The sequence below is a fragment of the Mixophyes fleayi genome, chromosome 1 (assembly GCF_038048845.1).
Source record: "Mixophyes fleayi isolate aMixFle1 chromosome 1, aMixFle1.hap1, whole genome shotgun sequence".
NCBI lineage: Eukaryota > Metazoa > Chordata > Amphibia > Anura > Limnodynastidae > Mixophyes > Mixophyes fleayi.
Genome location: NC_134402.1, coordinates 75,439,595 through 75,456,190, shown reverse-complemented (window position 1 = coordinate 75,456,190; position 16,596 = coordinate 75,439,595). Strand labels below are relative to the sequence as shown.

The window sequence follows — 16,596 nt, the reverse complement described above, 5'->3', positions numbered from 1 at the left end:
AGAGTATCACCCTAAAAATGCTCACTGCATGGAGTAAATAGTGTGGTTTGTATTTTTAAGGTGTCTTATAAGGTCTGAGCACCTTTAATTTTTAATTATCAATCTTCAAGTCCTGCTGATCCAGATGTCCCCAGTTTTTTAGTGGAAGAGGTAGAACCACCTATAGCCAATTATATCACCAGAATGTTTACAGCAGCATAGAGTAAATCAGGAGAGAATATTATAGCAGTCACCTGTCCACTTGTGTGACTATGTTAAGTTGACCACATGCAGTTTGGTCTTGCAGCTCAACCTGAGATTCAAGCGACAGGATCACCATCCAGTTTGGTTATACTGAGATAGCTGTGATACTGGGGATTGCCGAAGCAAAACTGCAGAGAATCCCCGGGAATTACCAAAACCATGGTTGGCTCAGTGTGGTCGTGTCCCACTGCACTTCAGACATTGGAATCTGGAAGTTCCCTGTATGTTTTCTGAGTTTGTTGGGAGACATTCACACATGGAAAGCCCCTAGGCTTCAGAATGGATTCAGTGGATATAGTGTTGTACTTTGTGCTCCAGGCCTCGGTTATATGTTGGGAATAAGCTTTAACAGCAAGTATAACAGCAGTAACGGCTAGAACAGGAAGTACAATGGCTACATGGCAATAGTTATATCATGTTAGTTGCTTTACTCCAATTTTATACTTTCTACTCCAGCCACTAAAATATTTTATATTTATACATTCTGAAATAATTTTAATAACAAACTCTACTTTCCCATCAGATTAGTTAAGTGGAAAGTGTTTATGGACTGAGAACGCTTTCCAATCGATGAAGAGATTTCGGCATAAAACCTCTGATGATTACTTTTCATTAGAATGTCAGAAATAAGATACGCTCCTCACAAGGCTTCCAAATGGCCCAACAACCTGACATGGATCTTGTTTAGATAACTTCATTGGGATAAAAAGTAAAGATCAGACATATCACTGATTAGAACTAAATTCATCTAGAGACTCTGAGAAACTTTATGATAATACTTCAATATCAGGGCCACACAAAGAAACTGATCAAGATCAAAAATTCTCAATATACATGAGTAAAATCACAACTATCTGTTCAAGAGAGGGTTATTCTGTTTCTATAAATGATGCCACAAGGGGTCCATAGTGCCATGCATAGGGGGTTTGAATAAACAACAAAATTGCAAAGATACAAAACCAACAAAATTACATAACTTCATAAAGTAAACAGTAGGAGAGGGGGCCCTGCTCATGAGAAGTTAAATTCTAGAGGAGAGGGGCAGAAACAAAGAGGGAGCAGCCGAATAAATGCAGAGTTTGGGGTTATGGAGGTGGTGGAGTTAGGGGGAAAGCTGGTGGGCTTGAATGAAGGGGTCAAGTTTTAGGGAACATTAAAAGCTGTGGAAACTGACAAATATTGTAATTCAGCATGGATGCACGTTCCTAAGGTTAGGAGCAGCATGGGAGAAATCCTGAAGGCTGGAGAGGGAAGAGGTAATCAGTGAGGAGGTGAGGTGGCGGTCATTGGCAGAATCTGTTTTTTGAAAGAAGAATGGTGTACTTTAATTGTAACTTTGCAGGGCATGAAGACAGCCAGATGGTTGTAATATATGCATTATCTGTCTAGTTTCAAATGGACATTAAAAACCCACCTTTTCTTAAAAGCCTTTCAGTCATTCGCTTAACTACCCACCTTGTCAGCTACCTCTCCTTCTCATTCCTTCTTCCCCCCTCCATGACTATCTCCATTTCACCCATTTCTCCATTTCACCTTTGTGTCTCTCAGTCTGTCTACCCCTCCTCTTAGATTGTAAGCTCCTTTGAGCAGGGCTTTCTCTCCTCCTGTTTCCACCACTTGTAGCTGTGCTCTCCAGCTACTCAGCCCACCTCTTCTTGGTCCTTCTGCCCTCTGACTCCTCTTGCTTCTCTCTGCACCCCTCAGTGGCTCTTAACCTGCCATCCACACCCACCCTTCTGGGCTCAGGTTACCAGCTTGTGCTGTTTTTCCCTCACCCTTTCTCTCTAGCTGTGCTTTGAGCTTCCGTAGTTTTAGCGTTTATTTTTATTTGTACTGTGATGTTTCACCTTATACTGTGCCATTGTTTGTCCTTGTACGGCGCTACGGACACTTTGTGGCGCCCTATAAATAAAAATCATTAATAATAATAATGATATTTATCACCTTGTATTTTACTGCCACTTATTTATATTAACATATATTGTATGTCATAGCATATACAGGATGGAAAGGGCCATAATAAAAATATGCAATGTAAGTACTTTCATGTAATGAAACGGTTCCTCTATATATACAATTACCTCATCTACTTCAATCCTTTGTTGGGTTCCAGGTCGGGACACAAAACTGGACCTGCTGCTTGCAGCACTTTCTCTGCTCTCTGCCCGACTCCCGATGTCTGCCCTCTGACCTGTACGTGAATATGAGCAAGACATATATCAAACCTCAGAGAAAAACTTCCACCTCTGTGCACAATGGACCCAGTTGTCCAGCATAATATATAGCATCATGCTCATCACATACAGACCATTTTCCGGCACATACAGCCATGTGCCGAAGCATACAGCCCCAGACAGCCTTTCGGTCCAAAATGCCAAAATGTACAGTTTAATACCAAGTATAACAGCCACATAAACAACTTTAACAATGCTGTGCCAGCCAGGTAGGTCTGGCAAACTTTTGGCCTGGGCCAAAAGAGCATTTCAAGAAATGTTATGAAGATGAGGATTCCAATGACAGCATACAAAGTAAAATGGAATCAAAACAGGGAGGGACCATGAATCGTACGACCACGCACATGTGAAGTGGCCTGCTCTGCATGCTAGCATACAAGCATTTAAAATTGCCATTCCAATATGCCTGCCGTCTGTCCCCAGAACATACCAGTGCCATACCACTATTAAAATACAGTTCCTACATATTAAGCTAATGATCATCATCATCAACAATTATTTATTTATATAGTGCCACTAATTCTGCAGCGCTGTACAGAGAACTCATTCACATCAGTCCCTGCACCCAATAGAGCTTACAGTCTAAATTCCCTAACACACACACACAGACAGACTAGGGTCAATTTGATAGCAGCCAGTTAACTTACTAGCATGTTTTTGGAGTGGGGAGGAAACCCACACAAACACGGAGAGAACATACAAACTCCACACATATAAAGCCATGGTGGGGAATCACAGAAGTGCTAACCACTAAGCCACCATGCTGCCCATGTAGTCTCTTGCCACCATAACAGTGCAAGGCACAGCCATCAAATTACTCCTGGCTGAGCCAGAATACCTCAGGTGCACCCACTCATAAGCTGAGGTCCATCAATTCTAATAGGGTAAAACTTGTGGTTAGTTATATGGTGAGATGGTGCTTTTAAAATAGTGACCTCTGAATGACCAGACTTTCCACAGAGAGTGCAGCTTTAATGTGGCAACCAATCACAGCACAGTTTACACTTTTGGGACCCAACAGATTATTACCCAGGCCCAAGAGACTAAAGGTGTTGGATTGCCTCTAGTAGATAAGGGTCATACCTGTGGTCTTGTTTGGCACTCTTACACTACAGCCAGCACCAGTTAACCAACCAGACCCTGCATTGAGGGGGGTGGGGTTTCCCACTTGTGCGCCTGTTATCATGATTTGATAGTATAACATGAATACTGCTCTAATATTAATTGCATTGAAGTGTCCAGGCATGAATCCTGATTGACTAATATTTTACAAAAGTTATTATATGACTAAGCCTAATTGCTAGTGTCTTTGCCAGAATTGTTGAATATTCATTGATCAAATATATGGGTCTATAAGGCCCACAGTCAAGTTTTAAAATCAAGGTAATTAAAGACTCTCTCATTAAGGTTTGCAGGTGCCAGTATCTCAGTCCAGGTGCCCGTATCTCAGTCTAGGTGCCGATATCTCAGTCTAGGTGCCGATATCTCAGTCTAGGTGCCGGTATCTCAGTCTAGGTGCCAGTATTTCAGTCCAGGTGCCAGTATCTCAGTCTAGGTGCCAGTATTTCAGTCCAGGTGCCAGTATCTCAGTCCAGGTACCAGTATCTCAGTCTAGGTGCCGGTATCTCAGTCCATGTGCCAGTATCTCAGTCCAGGTGCCAGTATCTCAGTCCAGGTAACAGTATCTCAGTCTAGGTGCCGGTATCTCAGTCCAGGTGCCGGTATCTCAGTCCAGGTGCCAGTATCTCAGTCCAGGTGCCAGTATCTCAGTCTAGGTGCTGGTATCTCAGTCCAGGTGCCAGTATCTCAGTCTAGGTGGCAGTACGTTGGCAGCACGGTGGCTAAGTGGCTAGCACTTCTGCCTTACAGCACTGGGGTCAAGAGTTCAATTTCCGACCACGGCCTTATCTGTGTGGAGTTTGTATGTTCTCCACGTGTTTGCGTGGGTTTCCTCCAGGTGCTCCGGTTTCCTCCCACACTCCAAAAACATACTAGTAGGTTAATTGGCTGCTAACAAATTGACCCTAGTCTGTGTGTCTTTCTCTGTCTGTGTCTCTCTGTCTGTGTTTGCCTGTGTCTGTCTGTGTATGTCTATGTGTGTGTGTTAGGGAATTTAGACTGTAAGCCCCAATGGGGCAGGGACTGGTGTGGGTGAGTTCTCTGCACAGCACTGCGGAATTTGTGGCGCTATATAAATAAATGGTAATAATAATAACAATAATAGTAATAATGATATCTTAGTCCAGGTGCCAGTTTCTTAGTCTGGGACTTCTACAGCTCCACTAGAGACCAAACAACATAGGGGTTTAACCTCTTGCAAGTAGCAAAATATTATTATTATTATTATTATTATTATTATTATTATTATTATTATTAACAATAATAAAATATATATTAAGCCAGCATATTCCACAGAGCTTTATAATTGGGAATGCAGTAAAAAAAAGAAGACAGGGTATTACCAGGAAGTCAGAGTCAAGAGGGCCCTGCTTGTAAACCTATGTGACTCATTAAGCTTTATTAGCAATTTTAGAGGCAAAAGTTACAAAATATCTTTGAATAGTTGTGATGTGAAGCTCTGCCTGAAGTCTGTCTTTTTACTTATTATTGATATAAAGTACTATTTGTGCTATTATACAACCCCTTGTAGATATGTTAAAAACATCCCAAACCAACAAACTAGTGGCAATACTATCATTATAATTGAAGAAGGATTCTATATGGTTTTAATTTATCAACAATATGTGGAATTTTAATAATTGAGGATGGGACCTCCACAGTCTACTGGAAATAGGGGTAAATGCACATAGAGGTGAGTGATCTGCAACGTCACATAGTATCAATTCTGCCTTTCAGACAGTGCTCAGGACTGTGTATGAAAGAAGTGCCAGATATTAGAGATGAGCGTTTTGGATTGGAGAAATCCGACAGATCTGAGATTTGCTCAGAGCAACTGAAGGTAAGTGAGGGGGGCTTAGTTTACTATACTATACTAAGGGGGGGTCCTATACTATACTAAGGGGGACTACCTATACTATACTATACTAAGGGGGGCTACCTGTACTATACCATACTAAGGGGGCAACCTATACTATACTATACTAAGGGGAGCTACCTATACTATACTAAGGGGGGCTACCTGTACTATACTATACTAAGGGGGCAACCTATACTATACTATACTAAGGGGAGCTACCTATACTATACTAAGGGGAGCTACCTATACTATACTAAGAGGTGGCTGCCTATACTATACTAAGGGGTGGCTACCTATACTATTCTAAGGGGGGCAATCTATACTATACTATACTAAGGGGGGCTGCCTATACTATACTAAGGGGTGGCTGCCTATACTATTCTAAGGGGGGCTGCCTATACTATACTAAGGGGAGCTACCTATACTATACTATACTAAGGGGGGCTGCCTATACTATACTAAGGGGAGCTACCTTTACTATACTATACTAAGGGGAGCTACCTATACTATACTATACTATACTAAGGGGAGCTACCTATACTAAACTATACTAAGGGGGGCTACCTATACTATACTATACTAAGGGGGGCTACCTATACTATTCTAAGGGGGGCAATCTATACTATACTATACTAAGGGGGCCTGCCTATACTATACTAAGGGGTGGCTGCCTATACTATTCTAAGGGGGGGCTGCCTATACTATACTAAGGGGAGCTACCTATACTATACTATACTAAGGAGGGCTGCCTATACTATACTAAGGGGAGCTACCTATACTATACTATACTAAGGGGAGCTACCTATACTAAACTATACTAAGGGGGGCAACCTATACTATACTATACTAAGGGGGGCTACCTATACTATTCTAAGGGGGGCAATCTATACTATACTATACTAAGGGGGGCTGCCTATACTATACTAAGGGGTGGCTGCCTATACTATTCTAAGGGGGGCTGCCTATACTATACTAAGGGGAGCTACCTATACTATACTAAGGGGGGCTGCCTATACTATACTAAGGGGAGCTACCTATACTATACTATACTAAGGTAAGTATACTATACATTTGCCCTGCATGGCTTTAGAGATGACCCACTGTGTGTAAAGTCATCACATCTAGGTTCCTAGATGTTACTACAGCCAAATTCCTGTAGTTCTAAATCCCACCTACTTTTGTGTTGGCCCCACCTACAGTTATTTTGGTCCCGCCGACATGAGGCCACTTCAATAATTTTTTCCAGGGCCACTTTAAGTTCCCAATCCGCCCCTGCACCTAGGAATCGCTGAGTTTGGTTGCTATAGTGAAAACCTGTTTGTGTACTTCTGGCTTTGACACTTCCGGTTTGCCACTTATGGTTATGCGTATCAGGGTGGAATGCATATTGCTTGGAGTACCTCATAGAGAATACATAGGAGCCATTGCCTCATATTTTGCAGTAATGTGCAGACTATGACCTTTCAATAAATCTTGAGCTGCAGCTGAAGACAATCTGGGATTGCATGAGAAGTCAGGTACCTACATATTTTTTTTGTAATAGCTGTCTTTTCTGTTGTTCTATGTGGTTGTCTTGACAAAGGTCCAAATGTAGGACCGAAACTCGACTTATAGGGGCATATTCAATTGTTGGCGAAAACGTCAAAAATCTCGCGGCGCGTGCACTATTACCATTATTACAGTAATAGTATGCGTAAATACCGTTATTATGGTAGTTTTCTAGCTGGATATAGGCTCGCAGCTCCCTGAGCCGCGAGCTGAAATCAAGCTTACTATTACCGTAATAGTTTTAACGTTGCAGGATATTCAAACAATTGAATATGCCCTATAATGTGAGATATGAAATTGAATTAAAAGAAAATTAAAGCAGAAATGGTGATTGTATCTTGTAGTAAACTGCCATGTATTTTTGCCACTACTCTGTCACTAATTTTAGCCAGCCAGCTCGCTGCAGACTTTGGCCAATATTAATGAAACTTTGGACAGTTGTGAAGAGATCATTAGAAAATAGATTGTAAATGACTGTAAATGAATGTCAGCACTATAAACAGTAATATAGGATCAAAAACAGCTCAAAATCGAATAATTTTACCATTTTTCACTATTTTTAGCCAAAACCTTTCATGATTGTATTTTTGGGGTAACCTGTTAGAAAACCAAAACATGAAGATGTATTAGAACCAAAACCACATACAAAACCAAGACGTAGGGGTCAGCGTACATTTCTACCAGATATATATGTGAAAAAAAAGCATACACTGCAGATTGACACGAATATGATTATTGTGTTGTTGTGGATATTTTCCCAAATTTCCATAAAATGTAGAGGGTTCATAAATCTAGACAAACTAGGATCAGGTTCAACGGACAAGCCTTCTCATCCGTCCTGTCTAGTTCAGCATTTCAGCTAATTTTAATACATCATTGACCAGTGAGATATTTAATGGTGGAGAGCAAAACACATTTGGCAACAACTCTGTACCATTTATGTTATACTCTAAATTCTGTATCTTCAGTGGAAATCCAATGTTATGAAGAATAGATATAACGTAATGGATTTACAAATCAACAAGGATACAGTCCTATCATGCATGGAGTAATTCAAGTGGTAAGTATATCCCAATCAGGCTTTTTTATAAAGCCATTTTGAGACTTTATGATTAACCCGCAAACAGTATCCAGCTCCGATACCGTAAGACCCACCTTGCTTCTCAGCCCCAACTGGAAGATGTCCAGACATGGAACCATAAGCTTTGGTGGTGTATTATATGGAGCTGCCTCATTAATCAGCAGTCATATATAGTCACCACCCCTGCTGCATTTTTAAAATTCAGGGGATAATAACATGACATATAATTTATTATAAAGACTGGGATCCCTGAGCAATAAATCTTAAGAAATTGGAGAAAGATAGAAGAACCATAGCAGCCTTGTAGGTTATATATTCACATCCTCTGATCCAGCCACATGTGTAGATCCTCACGGGTGACAAAGAAAACAGATTTGTCGCCATCAGTCACCCCATTTAGCTGGAAATAACACATACTTGCCAACTCTCCCTGAATGTCAGGGAGACTCCCTGAAATAGGGGTGATCTCCCTCACTCCCTGAAGAGTCTGGCATTCTCCCTGACGCTGAGCCAGTAAAAGACGTGGTTGGCTACGCCCTCTGTGGCATGATGACACAGTTCAGAAATTGTGGCCATTTTTATGGAGACCAAGATTTAATCAAAGACTGACAGGTAAGACAACATGACTTCAGTAATGGAGACAGAAATGTAAAAGACACTTTAGTCTCTAGAGATTCATTAGCTGCTTTTCTTTAACACATAGTTGCCTACTGTCCTGGAATGTCCGGGAGACTCCCGATATTCTGGGAGAACTCACGGGAGAGCAGGGCAAACACCCGGTTCTCGCCCCCACAATAGATAAGTGGTGGGGTGGGGCTTAATGATGCAAATATCGTGTCATATTAGCCCAGCCCCCAACTGTAATTGGCCAAAATTGTGACATTTGCTTAGGTGACGGGGCCAAAATGATGCGATTCGTCAAGCCCCCCCCCCCCCCGCCCCCCAGATCTCCCTGAAGCCAATGAGGAAAAGTTGGCAAGTATGAAGTAACATTGCATAGTAAAGTTTCAGTTCCCTCAGCTTCTTTTTAGCGCCTGTAAAGCATCTAGATTGTTGTTGTATTAGGACATGAGTAGAATGGCAAATTGCAATTCTGATACTAGAGTTGGCCTTTTTCTTGCGCTATTGTGAATATTTTATCCTGATCACAGTAATTGTGCAGTTGAGCAATAAAGAGGTGCGGCGGTTATTCTGGTGGTGGTGATTTGATTGCAATTATAGGAATTCATTCCAGAACAACATATTTAGAATATACATACTTCCCCTACCACCACTTCCACCCATTTACTAATAGGGAGGAGAGGTAATTAATATAGTTCTTAAATAAATTGTAAAACCTCTGTAGGTACATGCAACATGAGAAAGAACAATCTGTTTCCCAATGCCAATTTTGGAGTGCTTGTGTAATTGGAGATGTATTATAAGCGATATTAAATGAAGTACTGGAATGCAAGTTCTTTCCTCGTTTAAAGGCTTAATTGCAACCTACTCTAATCCATGTAATTGTACACTAGGTAAATAAATCATCCTTACATATTAAGCTAATGAGCAGCTTTGCTGAAAACAACACCCTAAATATCTGTTTACTAATTTAGTATTAGTAGCTAAATTGTGCAACACAGCACAGTTTACTGAGAACCTTAGCAGCATTGTATCATACCTTTGTTTAACTATAACAAAACAGTTCCTGGAAACTAAAAGTGCATTTTCTCTAGTCTGCCACTAGGTGGCAATAAGGTCAATACGTAACTCAAGTTCAATATACAATGACTGTGTGAAGGTGAATTGATTCTAAAACTACAATGATCAAACTTAGGTGTCTATGTATCAAGCTAATTTTCCACTTAAAAGATGCGGAAACAGTACATATTTAGCAGCACCGCATCTTATGATACATAGACCCCTTGGCCCTCCTACTGATGCTGGTTTGTAATTACAATCAACCTAGGGAAACGTAGTCCTGCAACAGCTACAATGTGGTGGTTGGACCAACCTGACAAACCTAATGTTGTCTCACAGAAACAATGCACACATTATACACAATACATTCCTGCTCCCCTGCACCGTTGAATAATGTAATTATCACAGTATGTCAACACACTTTACAGTATATTCAGACAAAACATGCTTCGGTGTCACATTTATCAGCAGCGCGCCCATTGATATGAATAAGAACAAGACTTAGATGTCAGGATGGTGACGAAAGCAGGGTTGTAAAATGAGCTTGAAGTGCTGGAGATTATACAACTAGGGAACACTCCTACTTCAGAGCCTGGCTGATTATATTGTGGTGGCTGGCTGAGTTTTATATAACTGGTTCTACCATTTTTATTTAGGCTAGGAGTGTGTCTAGGCCTATGAGTGAAGGTGACAGTACATGCTTGCCTGCTTCTTATTAGTGAGAGGATGGCCAATACAGACAGGAATGTACTTTTAGAGGAGGGGTTGGTGGACCTTGGAAAGAGGAGCTAATCTTTGGTGTCTACAGTCAGACAGGATTTGTTGGTGCTCAGTCTAAAGACAGTAAACCTAGATATCTCTTTTACATGGGGTATTGGGACCCACAGATGTGGCTCCATAGCTCTCCAAGGTCATGAAGAGAGAGGTTGTGATTTGTAAATTCTCACACTCAGTTAGCAGCTAAGCCAAGATATACTATTATGTATGGAGATAATCTGGGAATCCCATTATTCAGTTCCCTTCCACTGCCTTTCTGAAACATCCAGTAAAGCATGGATAACATTACTTGACGAGGTTATACATTTTATTCCTGCCTGTGTATCACTGTGTGGCAGACGTGTGTATCTGCACAGAGGATATCCTTCATATGCCCCAGTACCGTAGCCCGTGACTGGATGGAGACATTCACTACCAGTAGTTCCTGATACCGCGCATGACTCAGTGGTACTGTGACAAATGGCAACCATTCAAGCTTAGCAACATGTACCAGTCCCCGTGTCATACCTGTTATAGTATTACCCTTTGTCATACAGACAAGGAAAGAGCGGTGCCTTCACAAGTTTTTGAATGGCTACGTAATACTTATATAAACTGTTTGTTCTGACATCAGAACATGCAGTTTATAGAGGAACTATACAGGGGAATATATACATATATTATGTTTATATAAATCCCTTATAAGATTACACGAGTAGAATACTGTAAAATATATTCACATATGGCTTAATTCTCAAGAAGTGCTTCTTGCTCTTGGAAAAGCACACCTGTCCTAAATATATGACACTACAAAAACAGACATTCAATTTACCATAGGTCAGACCTGAAGTTTTCATACAACGCTTTTCAAGCAGCGCTGCCAAGTGCCTTGTAGTGAACATCCTTACAGCTTGCTGGTCACCTTATTCAAGTCACATGTAATTCAACCAAGCAAATACCATTCCGTTACCAAAGCATTCCCCCAGCGCTATCAATTCCAAAAATAAATGTTCTGCAGCAACCTCTTCTTCACAGATGGAGGATAATGTTTTGTGCTTGAATTTTGTATGTTTGAAACTTAATACACAGGCTTCATGACCCCTGAACTAGTGAAATGTCATGTCTTCTAGTATGACCATGCAGTCCACTGCTGGGGTGGTGCAGATACAATTTACAAGCAATAGAATGCCAATTGTGATTGGCCGTAGTGCCCCTTATTGGAATTTTACATACTGAGTATCTACATGTACAATATGTGGGCACAAAACATTGTCCTCCATCAGTGATAAGGATGCTGCTTATTGAGATAAGAATATTAATCCTGCTGGGAATAAATTGAAGCTCTCCAATGCAGTCTGGACTTTTAACATATTTACTGCCCATTACACAACAGATAGCAACATGGCTTTGTGTATAGTATAGTTTATCACCAAAACCTAATTTATGTACACGTGCTCACATTCATGTATTATTTTTCCATTATGAGTTTTGTAATAGTCTATGAAATGACTGCAGTACATAGTAATTCATGGTCAGCATTATATGCATATTTACACGTCTTTATGGGAGCAAACATACAATAAATACAATATATCAAACTTTATTTGAATAATTCCAAATATATTACAACCCTGTGAAAGTATGGACACTTTCAGGTATCTTAAATTATATATACGCCTTACCCCATAATTTGCATCTTGTGCACTCTGCCATTGATATCGCTCATTGAATGCACGTTCTTAAAGCCTGGTAAACAAGCTTTATTGCTGATAAGCCAAAAAATAATATAAGTGAATGGACCTATAACATTTCAGAATAACCATTCGCTTCGTACAAATTTCAATGTTCCATGGGAACACTTATGAAGTGCACAATTACCTATACTCAGGGAAGATTTGAGAACATGCTTTAAACCCTCTAAAAGCGAGAGCAATGTTCACAGTTTTCACTATGCTTTTAGCAGGTGTTCTTTTACAATACCCGTGTGTATTAGACCAACAAGTGTTGTCTGAGAATTGTAACACAAGTTTTGTTAAATTGTTGATTTGCTACAATGCTGGAGAGCAGTAATTGAGCTTAGATTTGGATTATAGGAAGTTTGTGTAATTCAAAGTGTGTACTTCTGGTCATAAGGCATCAACAACATCAGTAACATATGCTCATAGCTAGTAGGGAGAAGATCTTCTACTATCCCTAGCATAGATAGAGATCACCAGAAGGTATACAGCAGAGCCGTAACTAAGAATTCTAGCGCCTGGGGCAAGAAAGACAAATGCTGCCCCCCTAGCACTCAATTTTAACCAAATGAACCTAAAATATTCCTAAATTGTGCCCCCGTTCCGCGGACGGTTCTTTGACAGCGCTGCGGCTGCTGTATAGGATAGTGCCGCTATGGCGGCTACTTAGTTAGCGCGGGACGGGGGGGTTTCTGGAGACTCAGAAACCCCCCCTGCGTGCGCCACTGCCTTTAGCACAGCCCTAGTTACGGCCCTGGTATACAGCTATGTACAATTCGGGTTATGCCTGTCCAGTATTACAGATTCCAAAAGCACTAAGAGACTCCATCCATGGCTGTGCCCAAAATTACAAACTACTATAAAAACGGTATTAGTGTAGTATGCACTCTAAAAGACAGATGTCGTGACGTTATTCATTTATACATCTACCAACATGCTATAAAAAAATAATTTAGTATTTTGCAGCAAGAAAATTAGCATATTAAAAATTAACTCATTTAACACATTGCTGCCCCTCAGTAAGCCTCAAGGTACTGAGCTGGTGGTGCTTCTCACACCTATACATTTATCACACAGAACACTGTTTTGTGAATGAAACTTTATTGCCAATAACATTTTAAAAATGTAATTGTTATCAATAAGTAATTTACTGAATGAATAAGTAGATTTTTTTTTTTTTTATTTGAAAGGCTTGTAAACTTTATTAAGAGTAGCACACAACACAGCCGTATAATAAGATTGAAAGAATACTTTCAAAGTATGTTAATTTGGGATTTAAATAAAGAATATCTAATTATTTTCAAAAATATTAGTCAATTATAACTGTTAAATGGCCACACCCACTTTTTACTCATACATTTCTAAACTGACCTTCATGTCAGAAATACATTTGTTAATTGTTTTTGAATTCTTCATTAAAGGAATAACATTAAAACATACACTGACACATTTAATAGCTTTTTTTCAACTTTTCATCCTTTAAAGTATGTTTTTCTGTTTATTCAAATAAACACAGTATTGATCAATGCATAACAAATGCATGTGATTTGTATGTGAATGTAGCCATTTTGTGGGCTGAACTATTCAGTAGACTTTAGCTTAAATTCACTAGGAACCTGTACCTCATGAATATAAATCAGGCCTCAGATATATTAGGCGGTGCCTCAGTGATGTCACTGGTTCAGAGCCAATTGACAGGCTGCTATACTGGTGTAGTCAACAAAATGGATGCCCCCACTGTGTGTCATTGACATGTACACCCTCTCTGTTTTTGCTTTTAATAACACCAAATGTGAATATATGAATGAACCTTAATGCTGAATGCTAATTCATCATCAGTATTACAGTATGTACACAATATACTAATATGTAAATTACTACTGGACTGATGAAGTTAGTAACATAAATGCTGAAATATCCATTATGAACACTATAACATTCCCCTTTTATTTAGTCTCACCGCAGGACAAATACAGTAGCAGTATAACTGAGGGCACCTCACCCGTTCAATGCAAGTTGGCACATGCCTCAATAAAGCTCATAAGCAAAGTTTATCCTATTTAATCTCTAGCTCCATACTGAACATTGATACTGTACATTGACGTAAGACAATCACAGATTCTCATAGCAAGTAACAGCCTCCCAGCCGTAAGCTGTCCACACACAGCCTGTCCCTGCATACATGTGAATGGCCCATGTGGGCATTCATCTCTGGAGTCACTTCTGGCTTCTTTCCAGCCTGTGAGGTCACAAGATAGCTGCACACACAGGCCACTAGCAGTCACCCTCTGACCACATGTTCTGCCATGTGATAGTGAGCCTCTCTCTATCCACATGCTGTATGGTGTCATACCCAGCTAATTGTCCCATGTAATGTCACACATGTCTGTGTGACCAGCTTTACTGAGCATAATCAGCACTAAAGCTCTAAGACTTTCATCCTTACATCTGGCTTATCAGCAGCTAATAATGGGTTTTTGGACGCTATAAGGTAACATTTTAATTTTTCAACATAGCAACAACAGTTGAAGGACTCCACTTCCCTGAATACATCCCATGGGTTATAGAGTAAAACCCAGGCTCACCCAATTAGTAGAGGGGCATATATTCAGCCCACTGGTGCCTCTATAATAATCAAATCTCGCAGCATAAAAAGTCAGGACAATTCTAAATGTTTAACACCTCAGTAGTCTCTGTACACTCCTCTGCAACATCCAATCATCACTCTGGTCGAGGTGTCAAAGGCTGAAATTCAAGATTCACCTGCCTGTCCAGCAGGACACTTGACCTATACAGAGGCGGAAAGGAACTGAGGCAAGCCTGGACACAGGACCAAGCCACTCTGCTATTTGCAAGTGGTTATACTGTAAAATTTAGGGGGAGAATAAGTCCTTTTAAATGGGGTTCTCCAGTTAAATTTAAAATGTTCCCCTAACCTCCACCCCTGTATGACCGCAACCCCCTCCCATTAATTTTCTTTTACAGTTACCTATCTGGCTACCCAGCTCTAATCGAGTGTGTACAGCCATAGTTTATTACTTGTTTTCTTTCTCCTGTCTGTCTGGTTACATCCAACAATCCACATGTCCATGCATACAATACCATGTAATGGGCAATACTGTACATAAAACATTAGTCTTCACTATATTGTACTATCAAAAATAGCAGATTACAGTTTAATAGAAAGACAGGAAACTGTATGGAAACTGGATCACCACAAAAATACAAGGCCAATAAGTGGGGATTACTAAGAGTCAGAGGAGGGAATGTAAGTGCACAATTCCTAAAATTGGTTTTGTGGACACATGAACCTCTATACAGATGGCATTTGTGCACTTACCAAATATGGGCAGCCTGGTCTGGCTTTGGTCAGGTGCGATGGTGACCTGCACACCTTGTGGGATATGATGCTTGGGTGTAAGTGGTAGGCTTCTGTCGCTGTAGGAGGAGCATGCTGTCTGACGGTTCCTTCTGGTGTGTTCATCTTCATCTGCCCCATGCTGTGACACACCTGCCCTGGAAAACCCTCTAAGGGATAAGGTATCTGGGTCACCAAGTCGGGACAATGGATGCTCAATGACAGGCAGGCGTGGCACTGAGGATCCAGGTGGATTAAGGAGACGACCAGACATCTTCTGTGGGTCAACCACTAAGTTCTGAAAAGCATAAAATGAATCATAAACTCAAACAAAGAATACCACAAATTAGCTGTGGAATGAGACATTAAGGTATATATATATATATATATATATATATATATATATATATATATATATATATAAATGTACAGTATATGAGTATATAAGGTCTTTCTCATTTTCTTCCACAAATGAATTACTATACTCATGTTTCACTACACAACAACATGCCTCCAACCGAGTCTTAGTCAGTATTGTCTTTTTAAATAATAAGTCACTTAAACTGTAGATTTTCATAATAACCACAAACCACAATAACCCTACGAAATACATTGTGTGAACACTATGCTAGAATGCAATCACATGTTAGTATTAGAAAATATTAGTATTCTTGAATATATTTTTCTTAACTGTTTTAAAAACAATCCAAATAAAAAGTTGTCTTTTAATCATCCAACATCCCTGTGATTCATGCCATCTGTGAAGGGCTGTGTATTTCACTTCTTTCACAGCCTTTCACAAGCATTCCCGACATAAACCCTGCTTTTACTTTCTTGAGCATGAAAAAAATACAACTTTATGCTGAATTCTCCAAAGTTTAAGCGAACAAATTGTGTACAATACTTACTGTGAGCCTGAGTATGCAGTTCCCCTCTTTAATTCCTTATTATCCCGGCTTGCTCGCTTTGTAGTCCTCACAGTG

General features: G+C 40.2%; 1 protein-coding gene across 1 annotated transcript in view; it reads right to left on the bottom strand.

The window, feature by feature from the left end:
• The window catches only part of LOC142139400 (EF-hand calcium-binding domain-containing protein 6-like), a 101,059-nt gene extending 85,154 nt beyond the window's left edge, over nucleotides 1-15,905 (bottom strand). Inside the window, exons 1-2 of the mRNA XM_075196975.1 lie at nucleotides 15,596-15,905; nucleotides 2,325-2,434 (exon numbers count right to left, since the gene is read on the bottom strand). Coding sequence (XP_075053076.1) covers nucleotides 2,325-2,434; nucleotides 15,596-15,887 — 402 coding nt within the window. The 5' untranslated portion in view covers nucleotides 15,888-15,905. The remainder of the gene's footprint in view (nucleotides 1-2,324; nucleotides 2,435-15,595) is intronic.
• Between the last annotated feature and the right edge of the window lie 691 nt (nucleotides 15,906-16,596).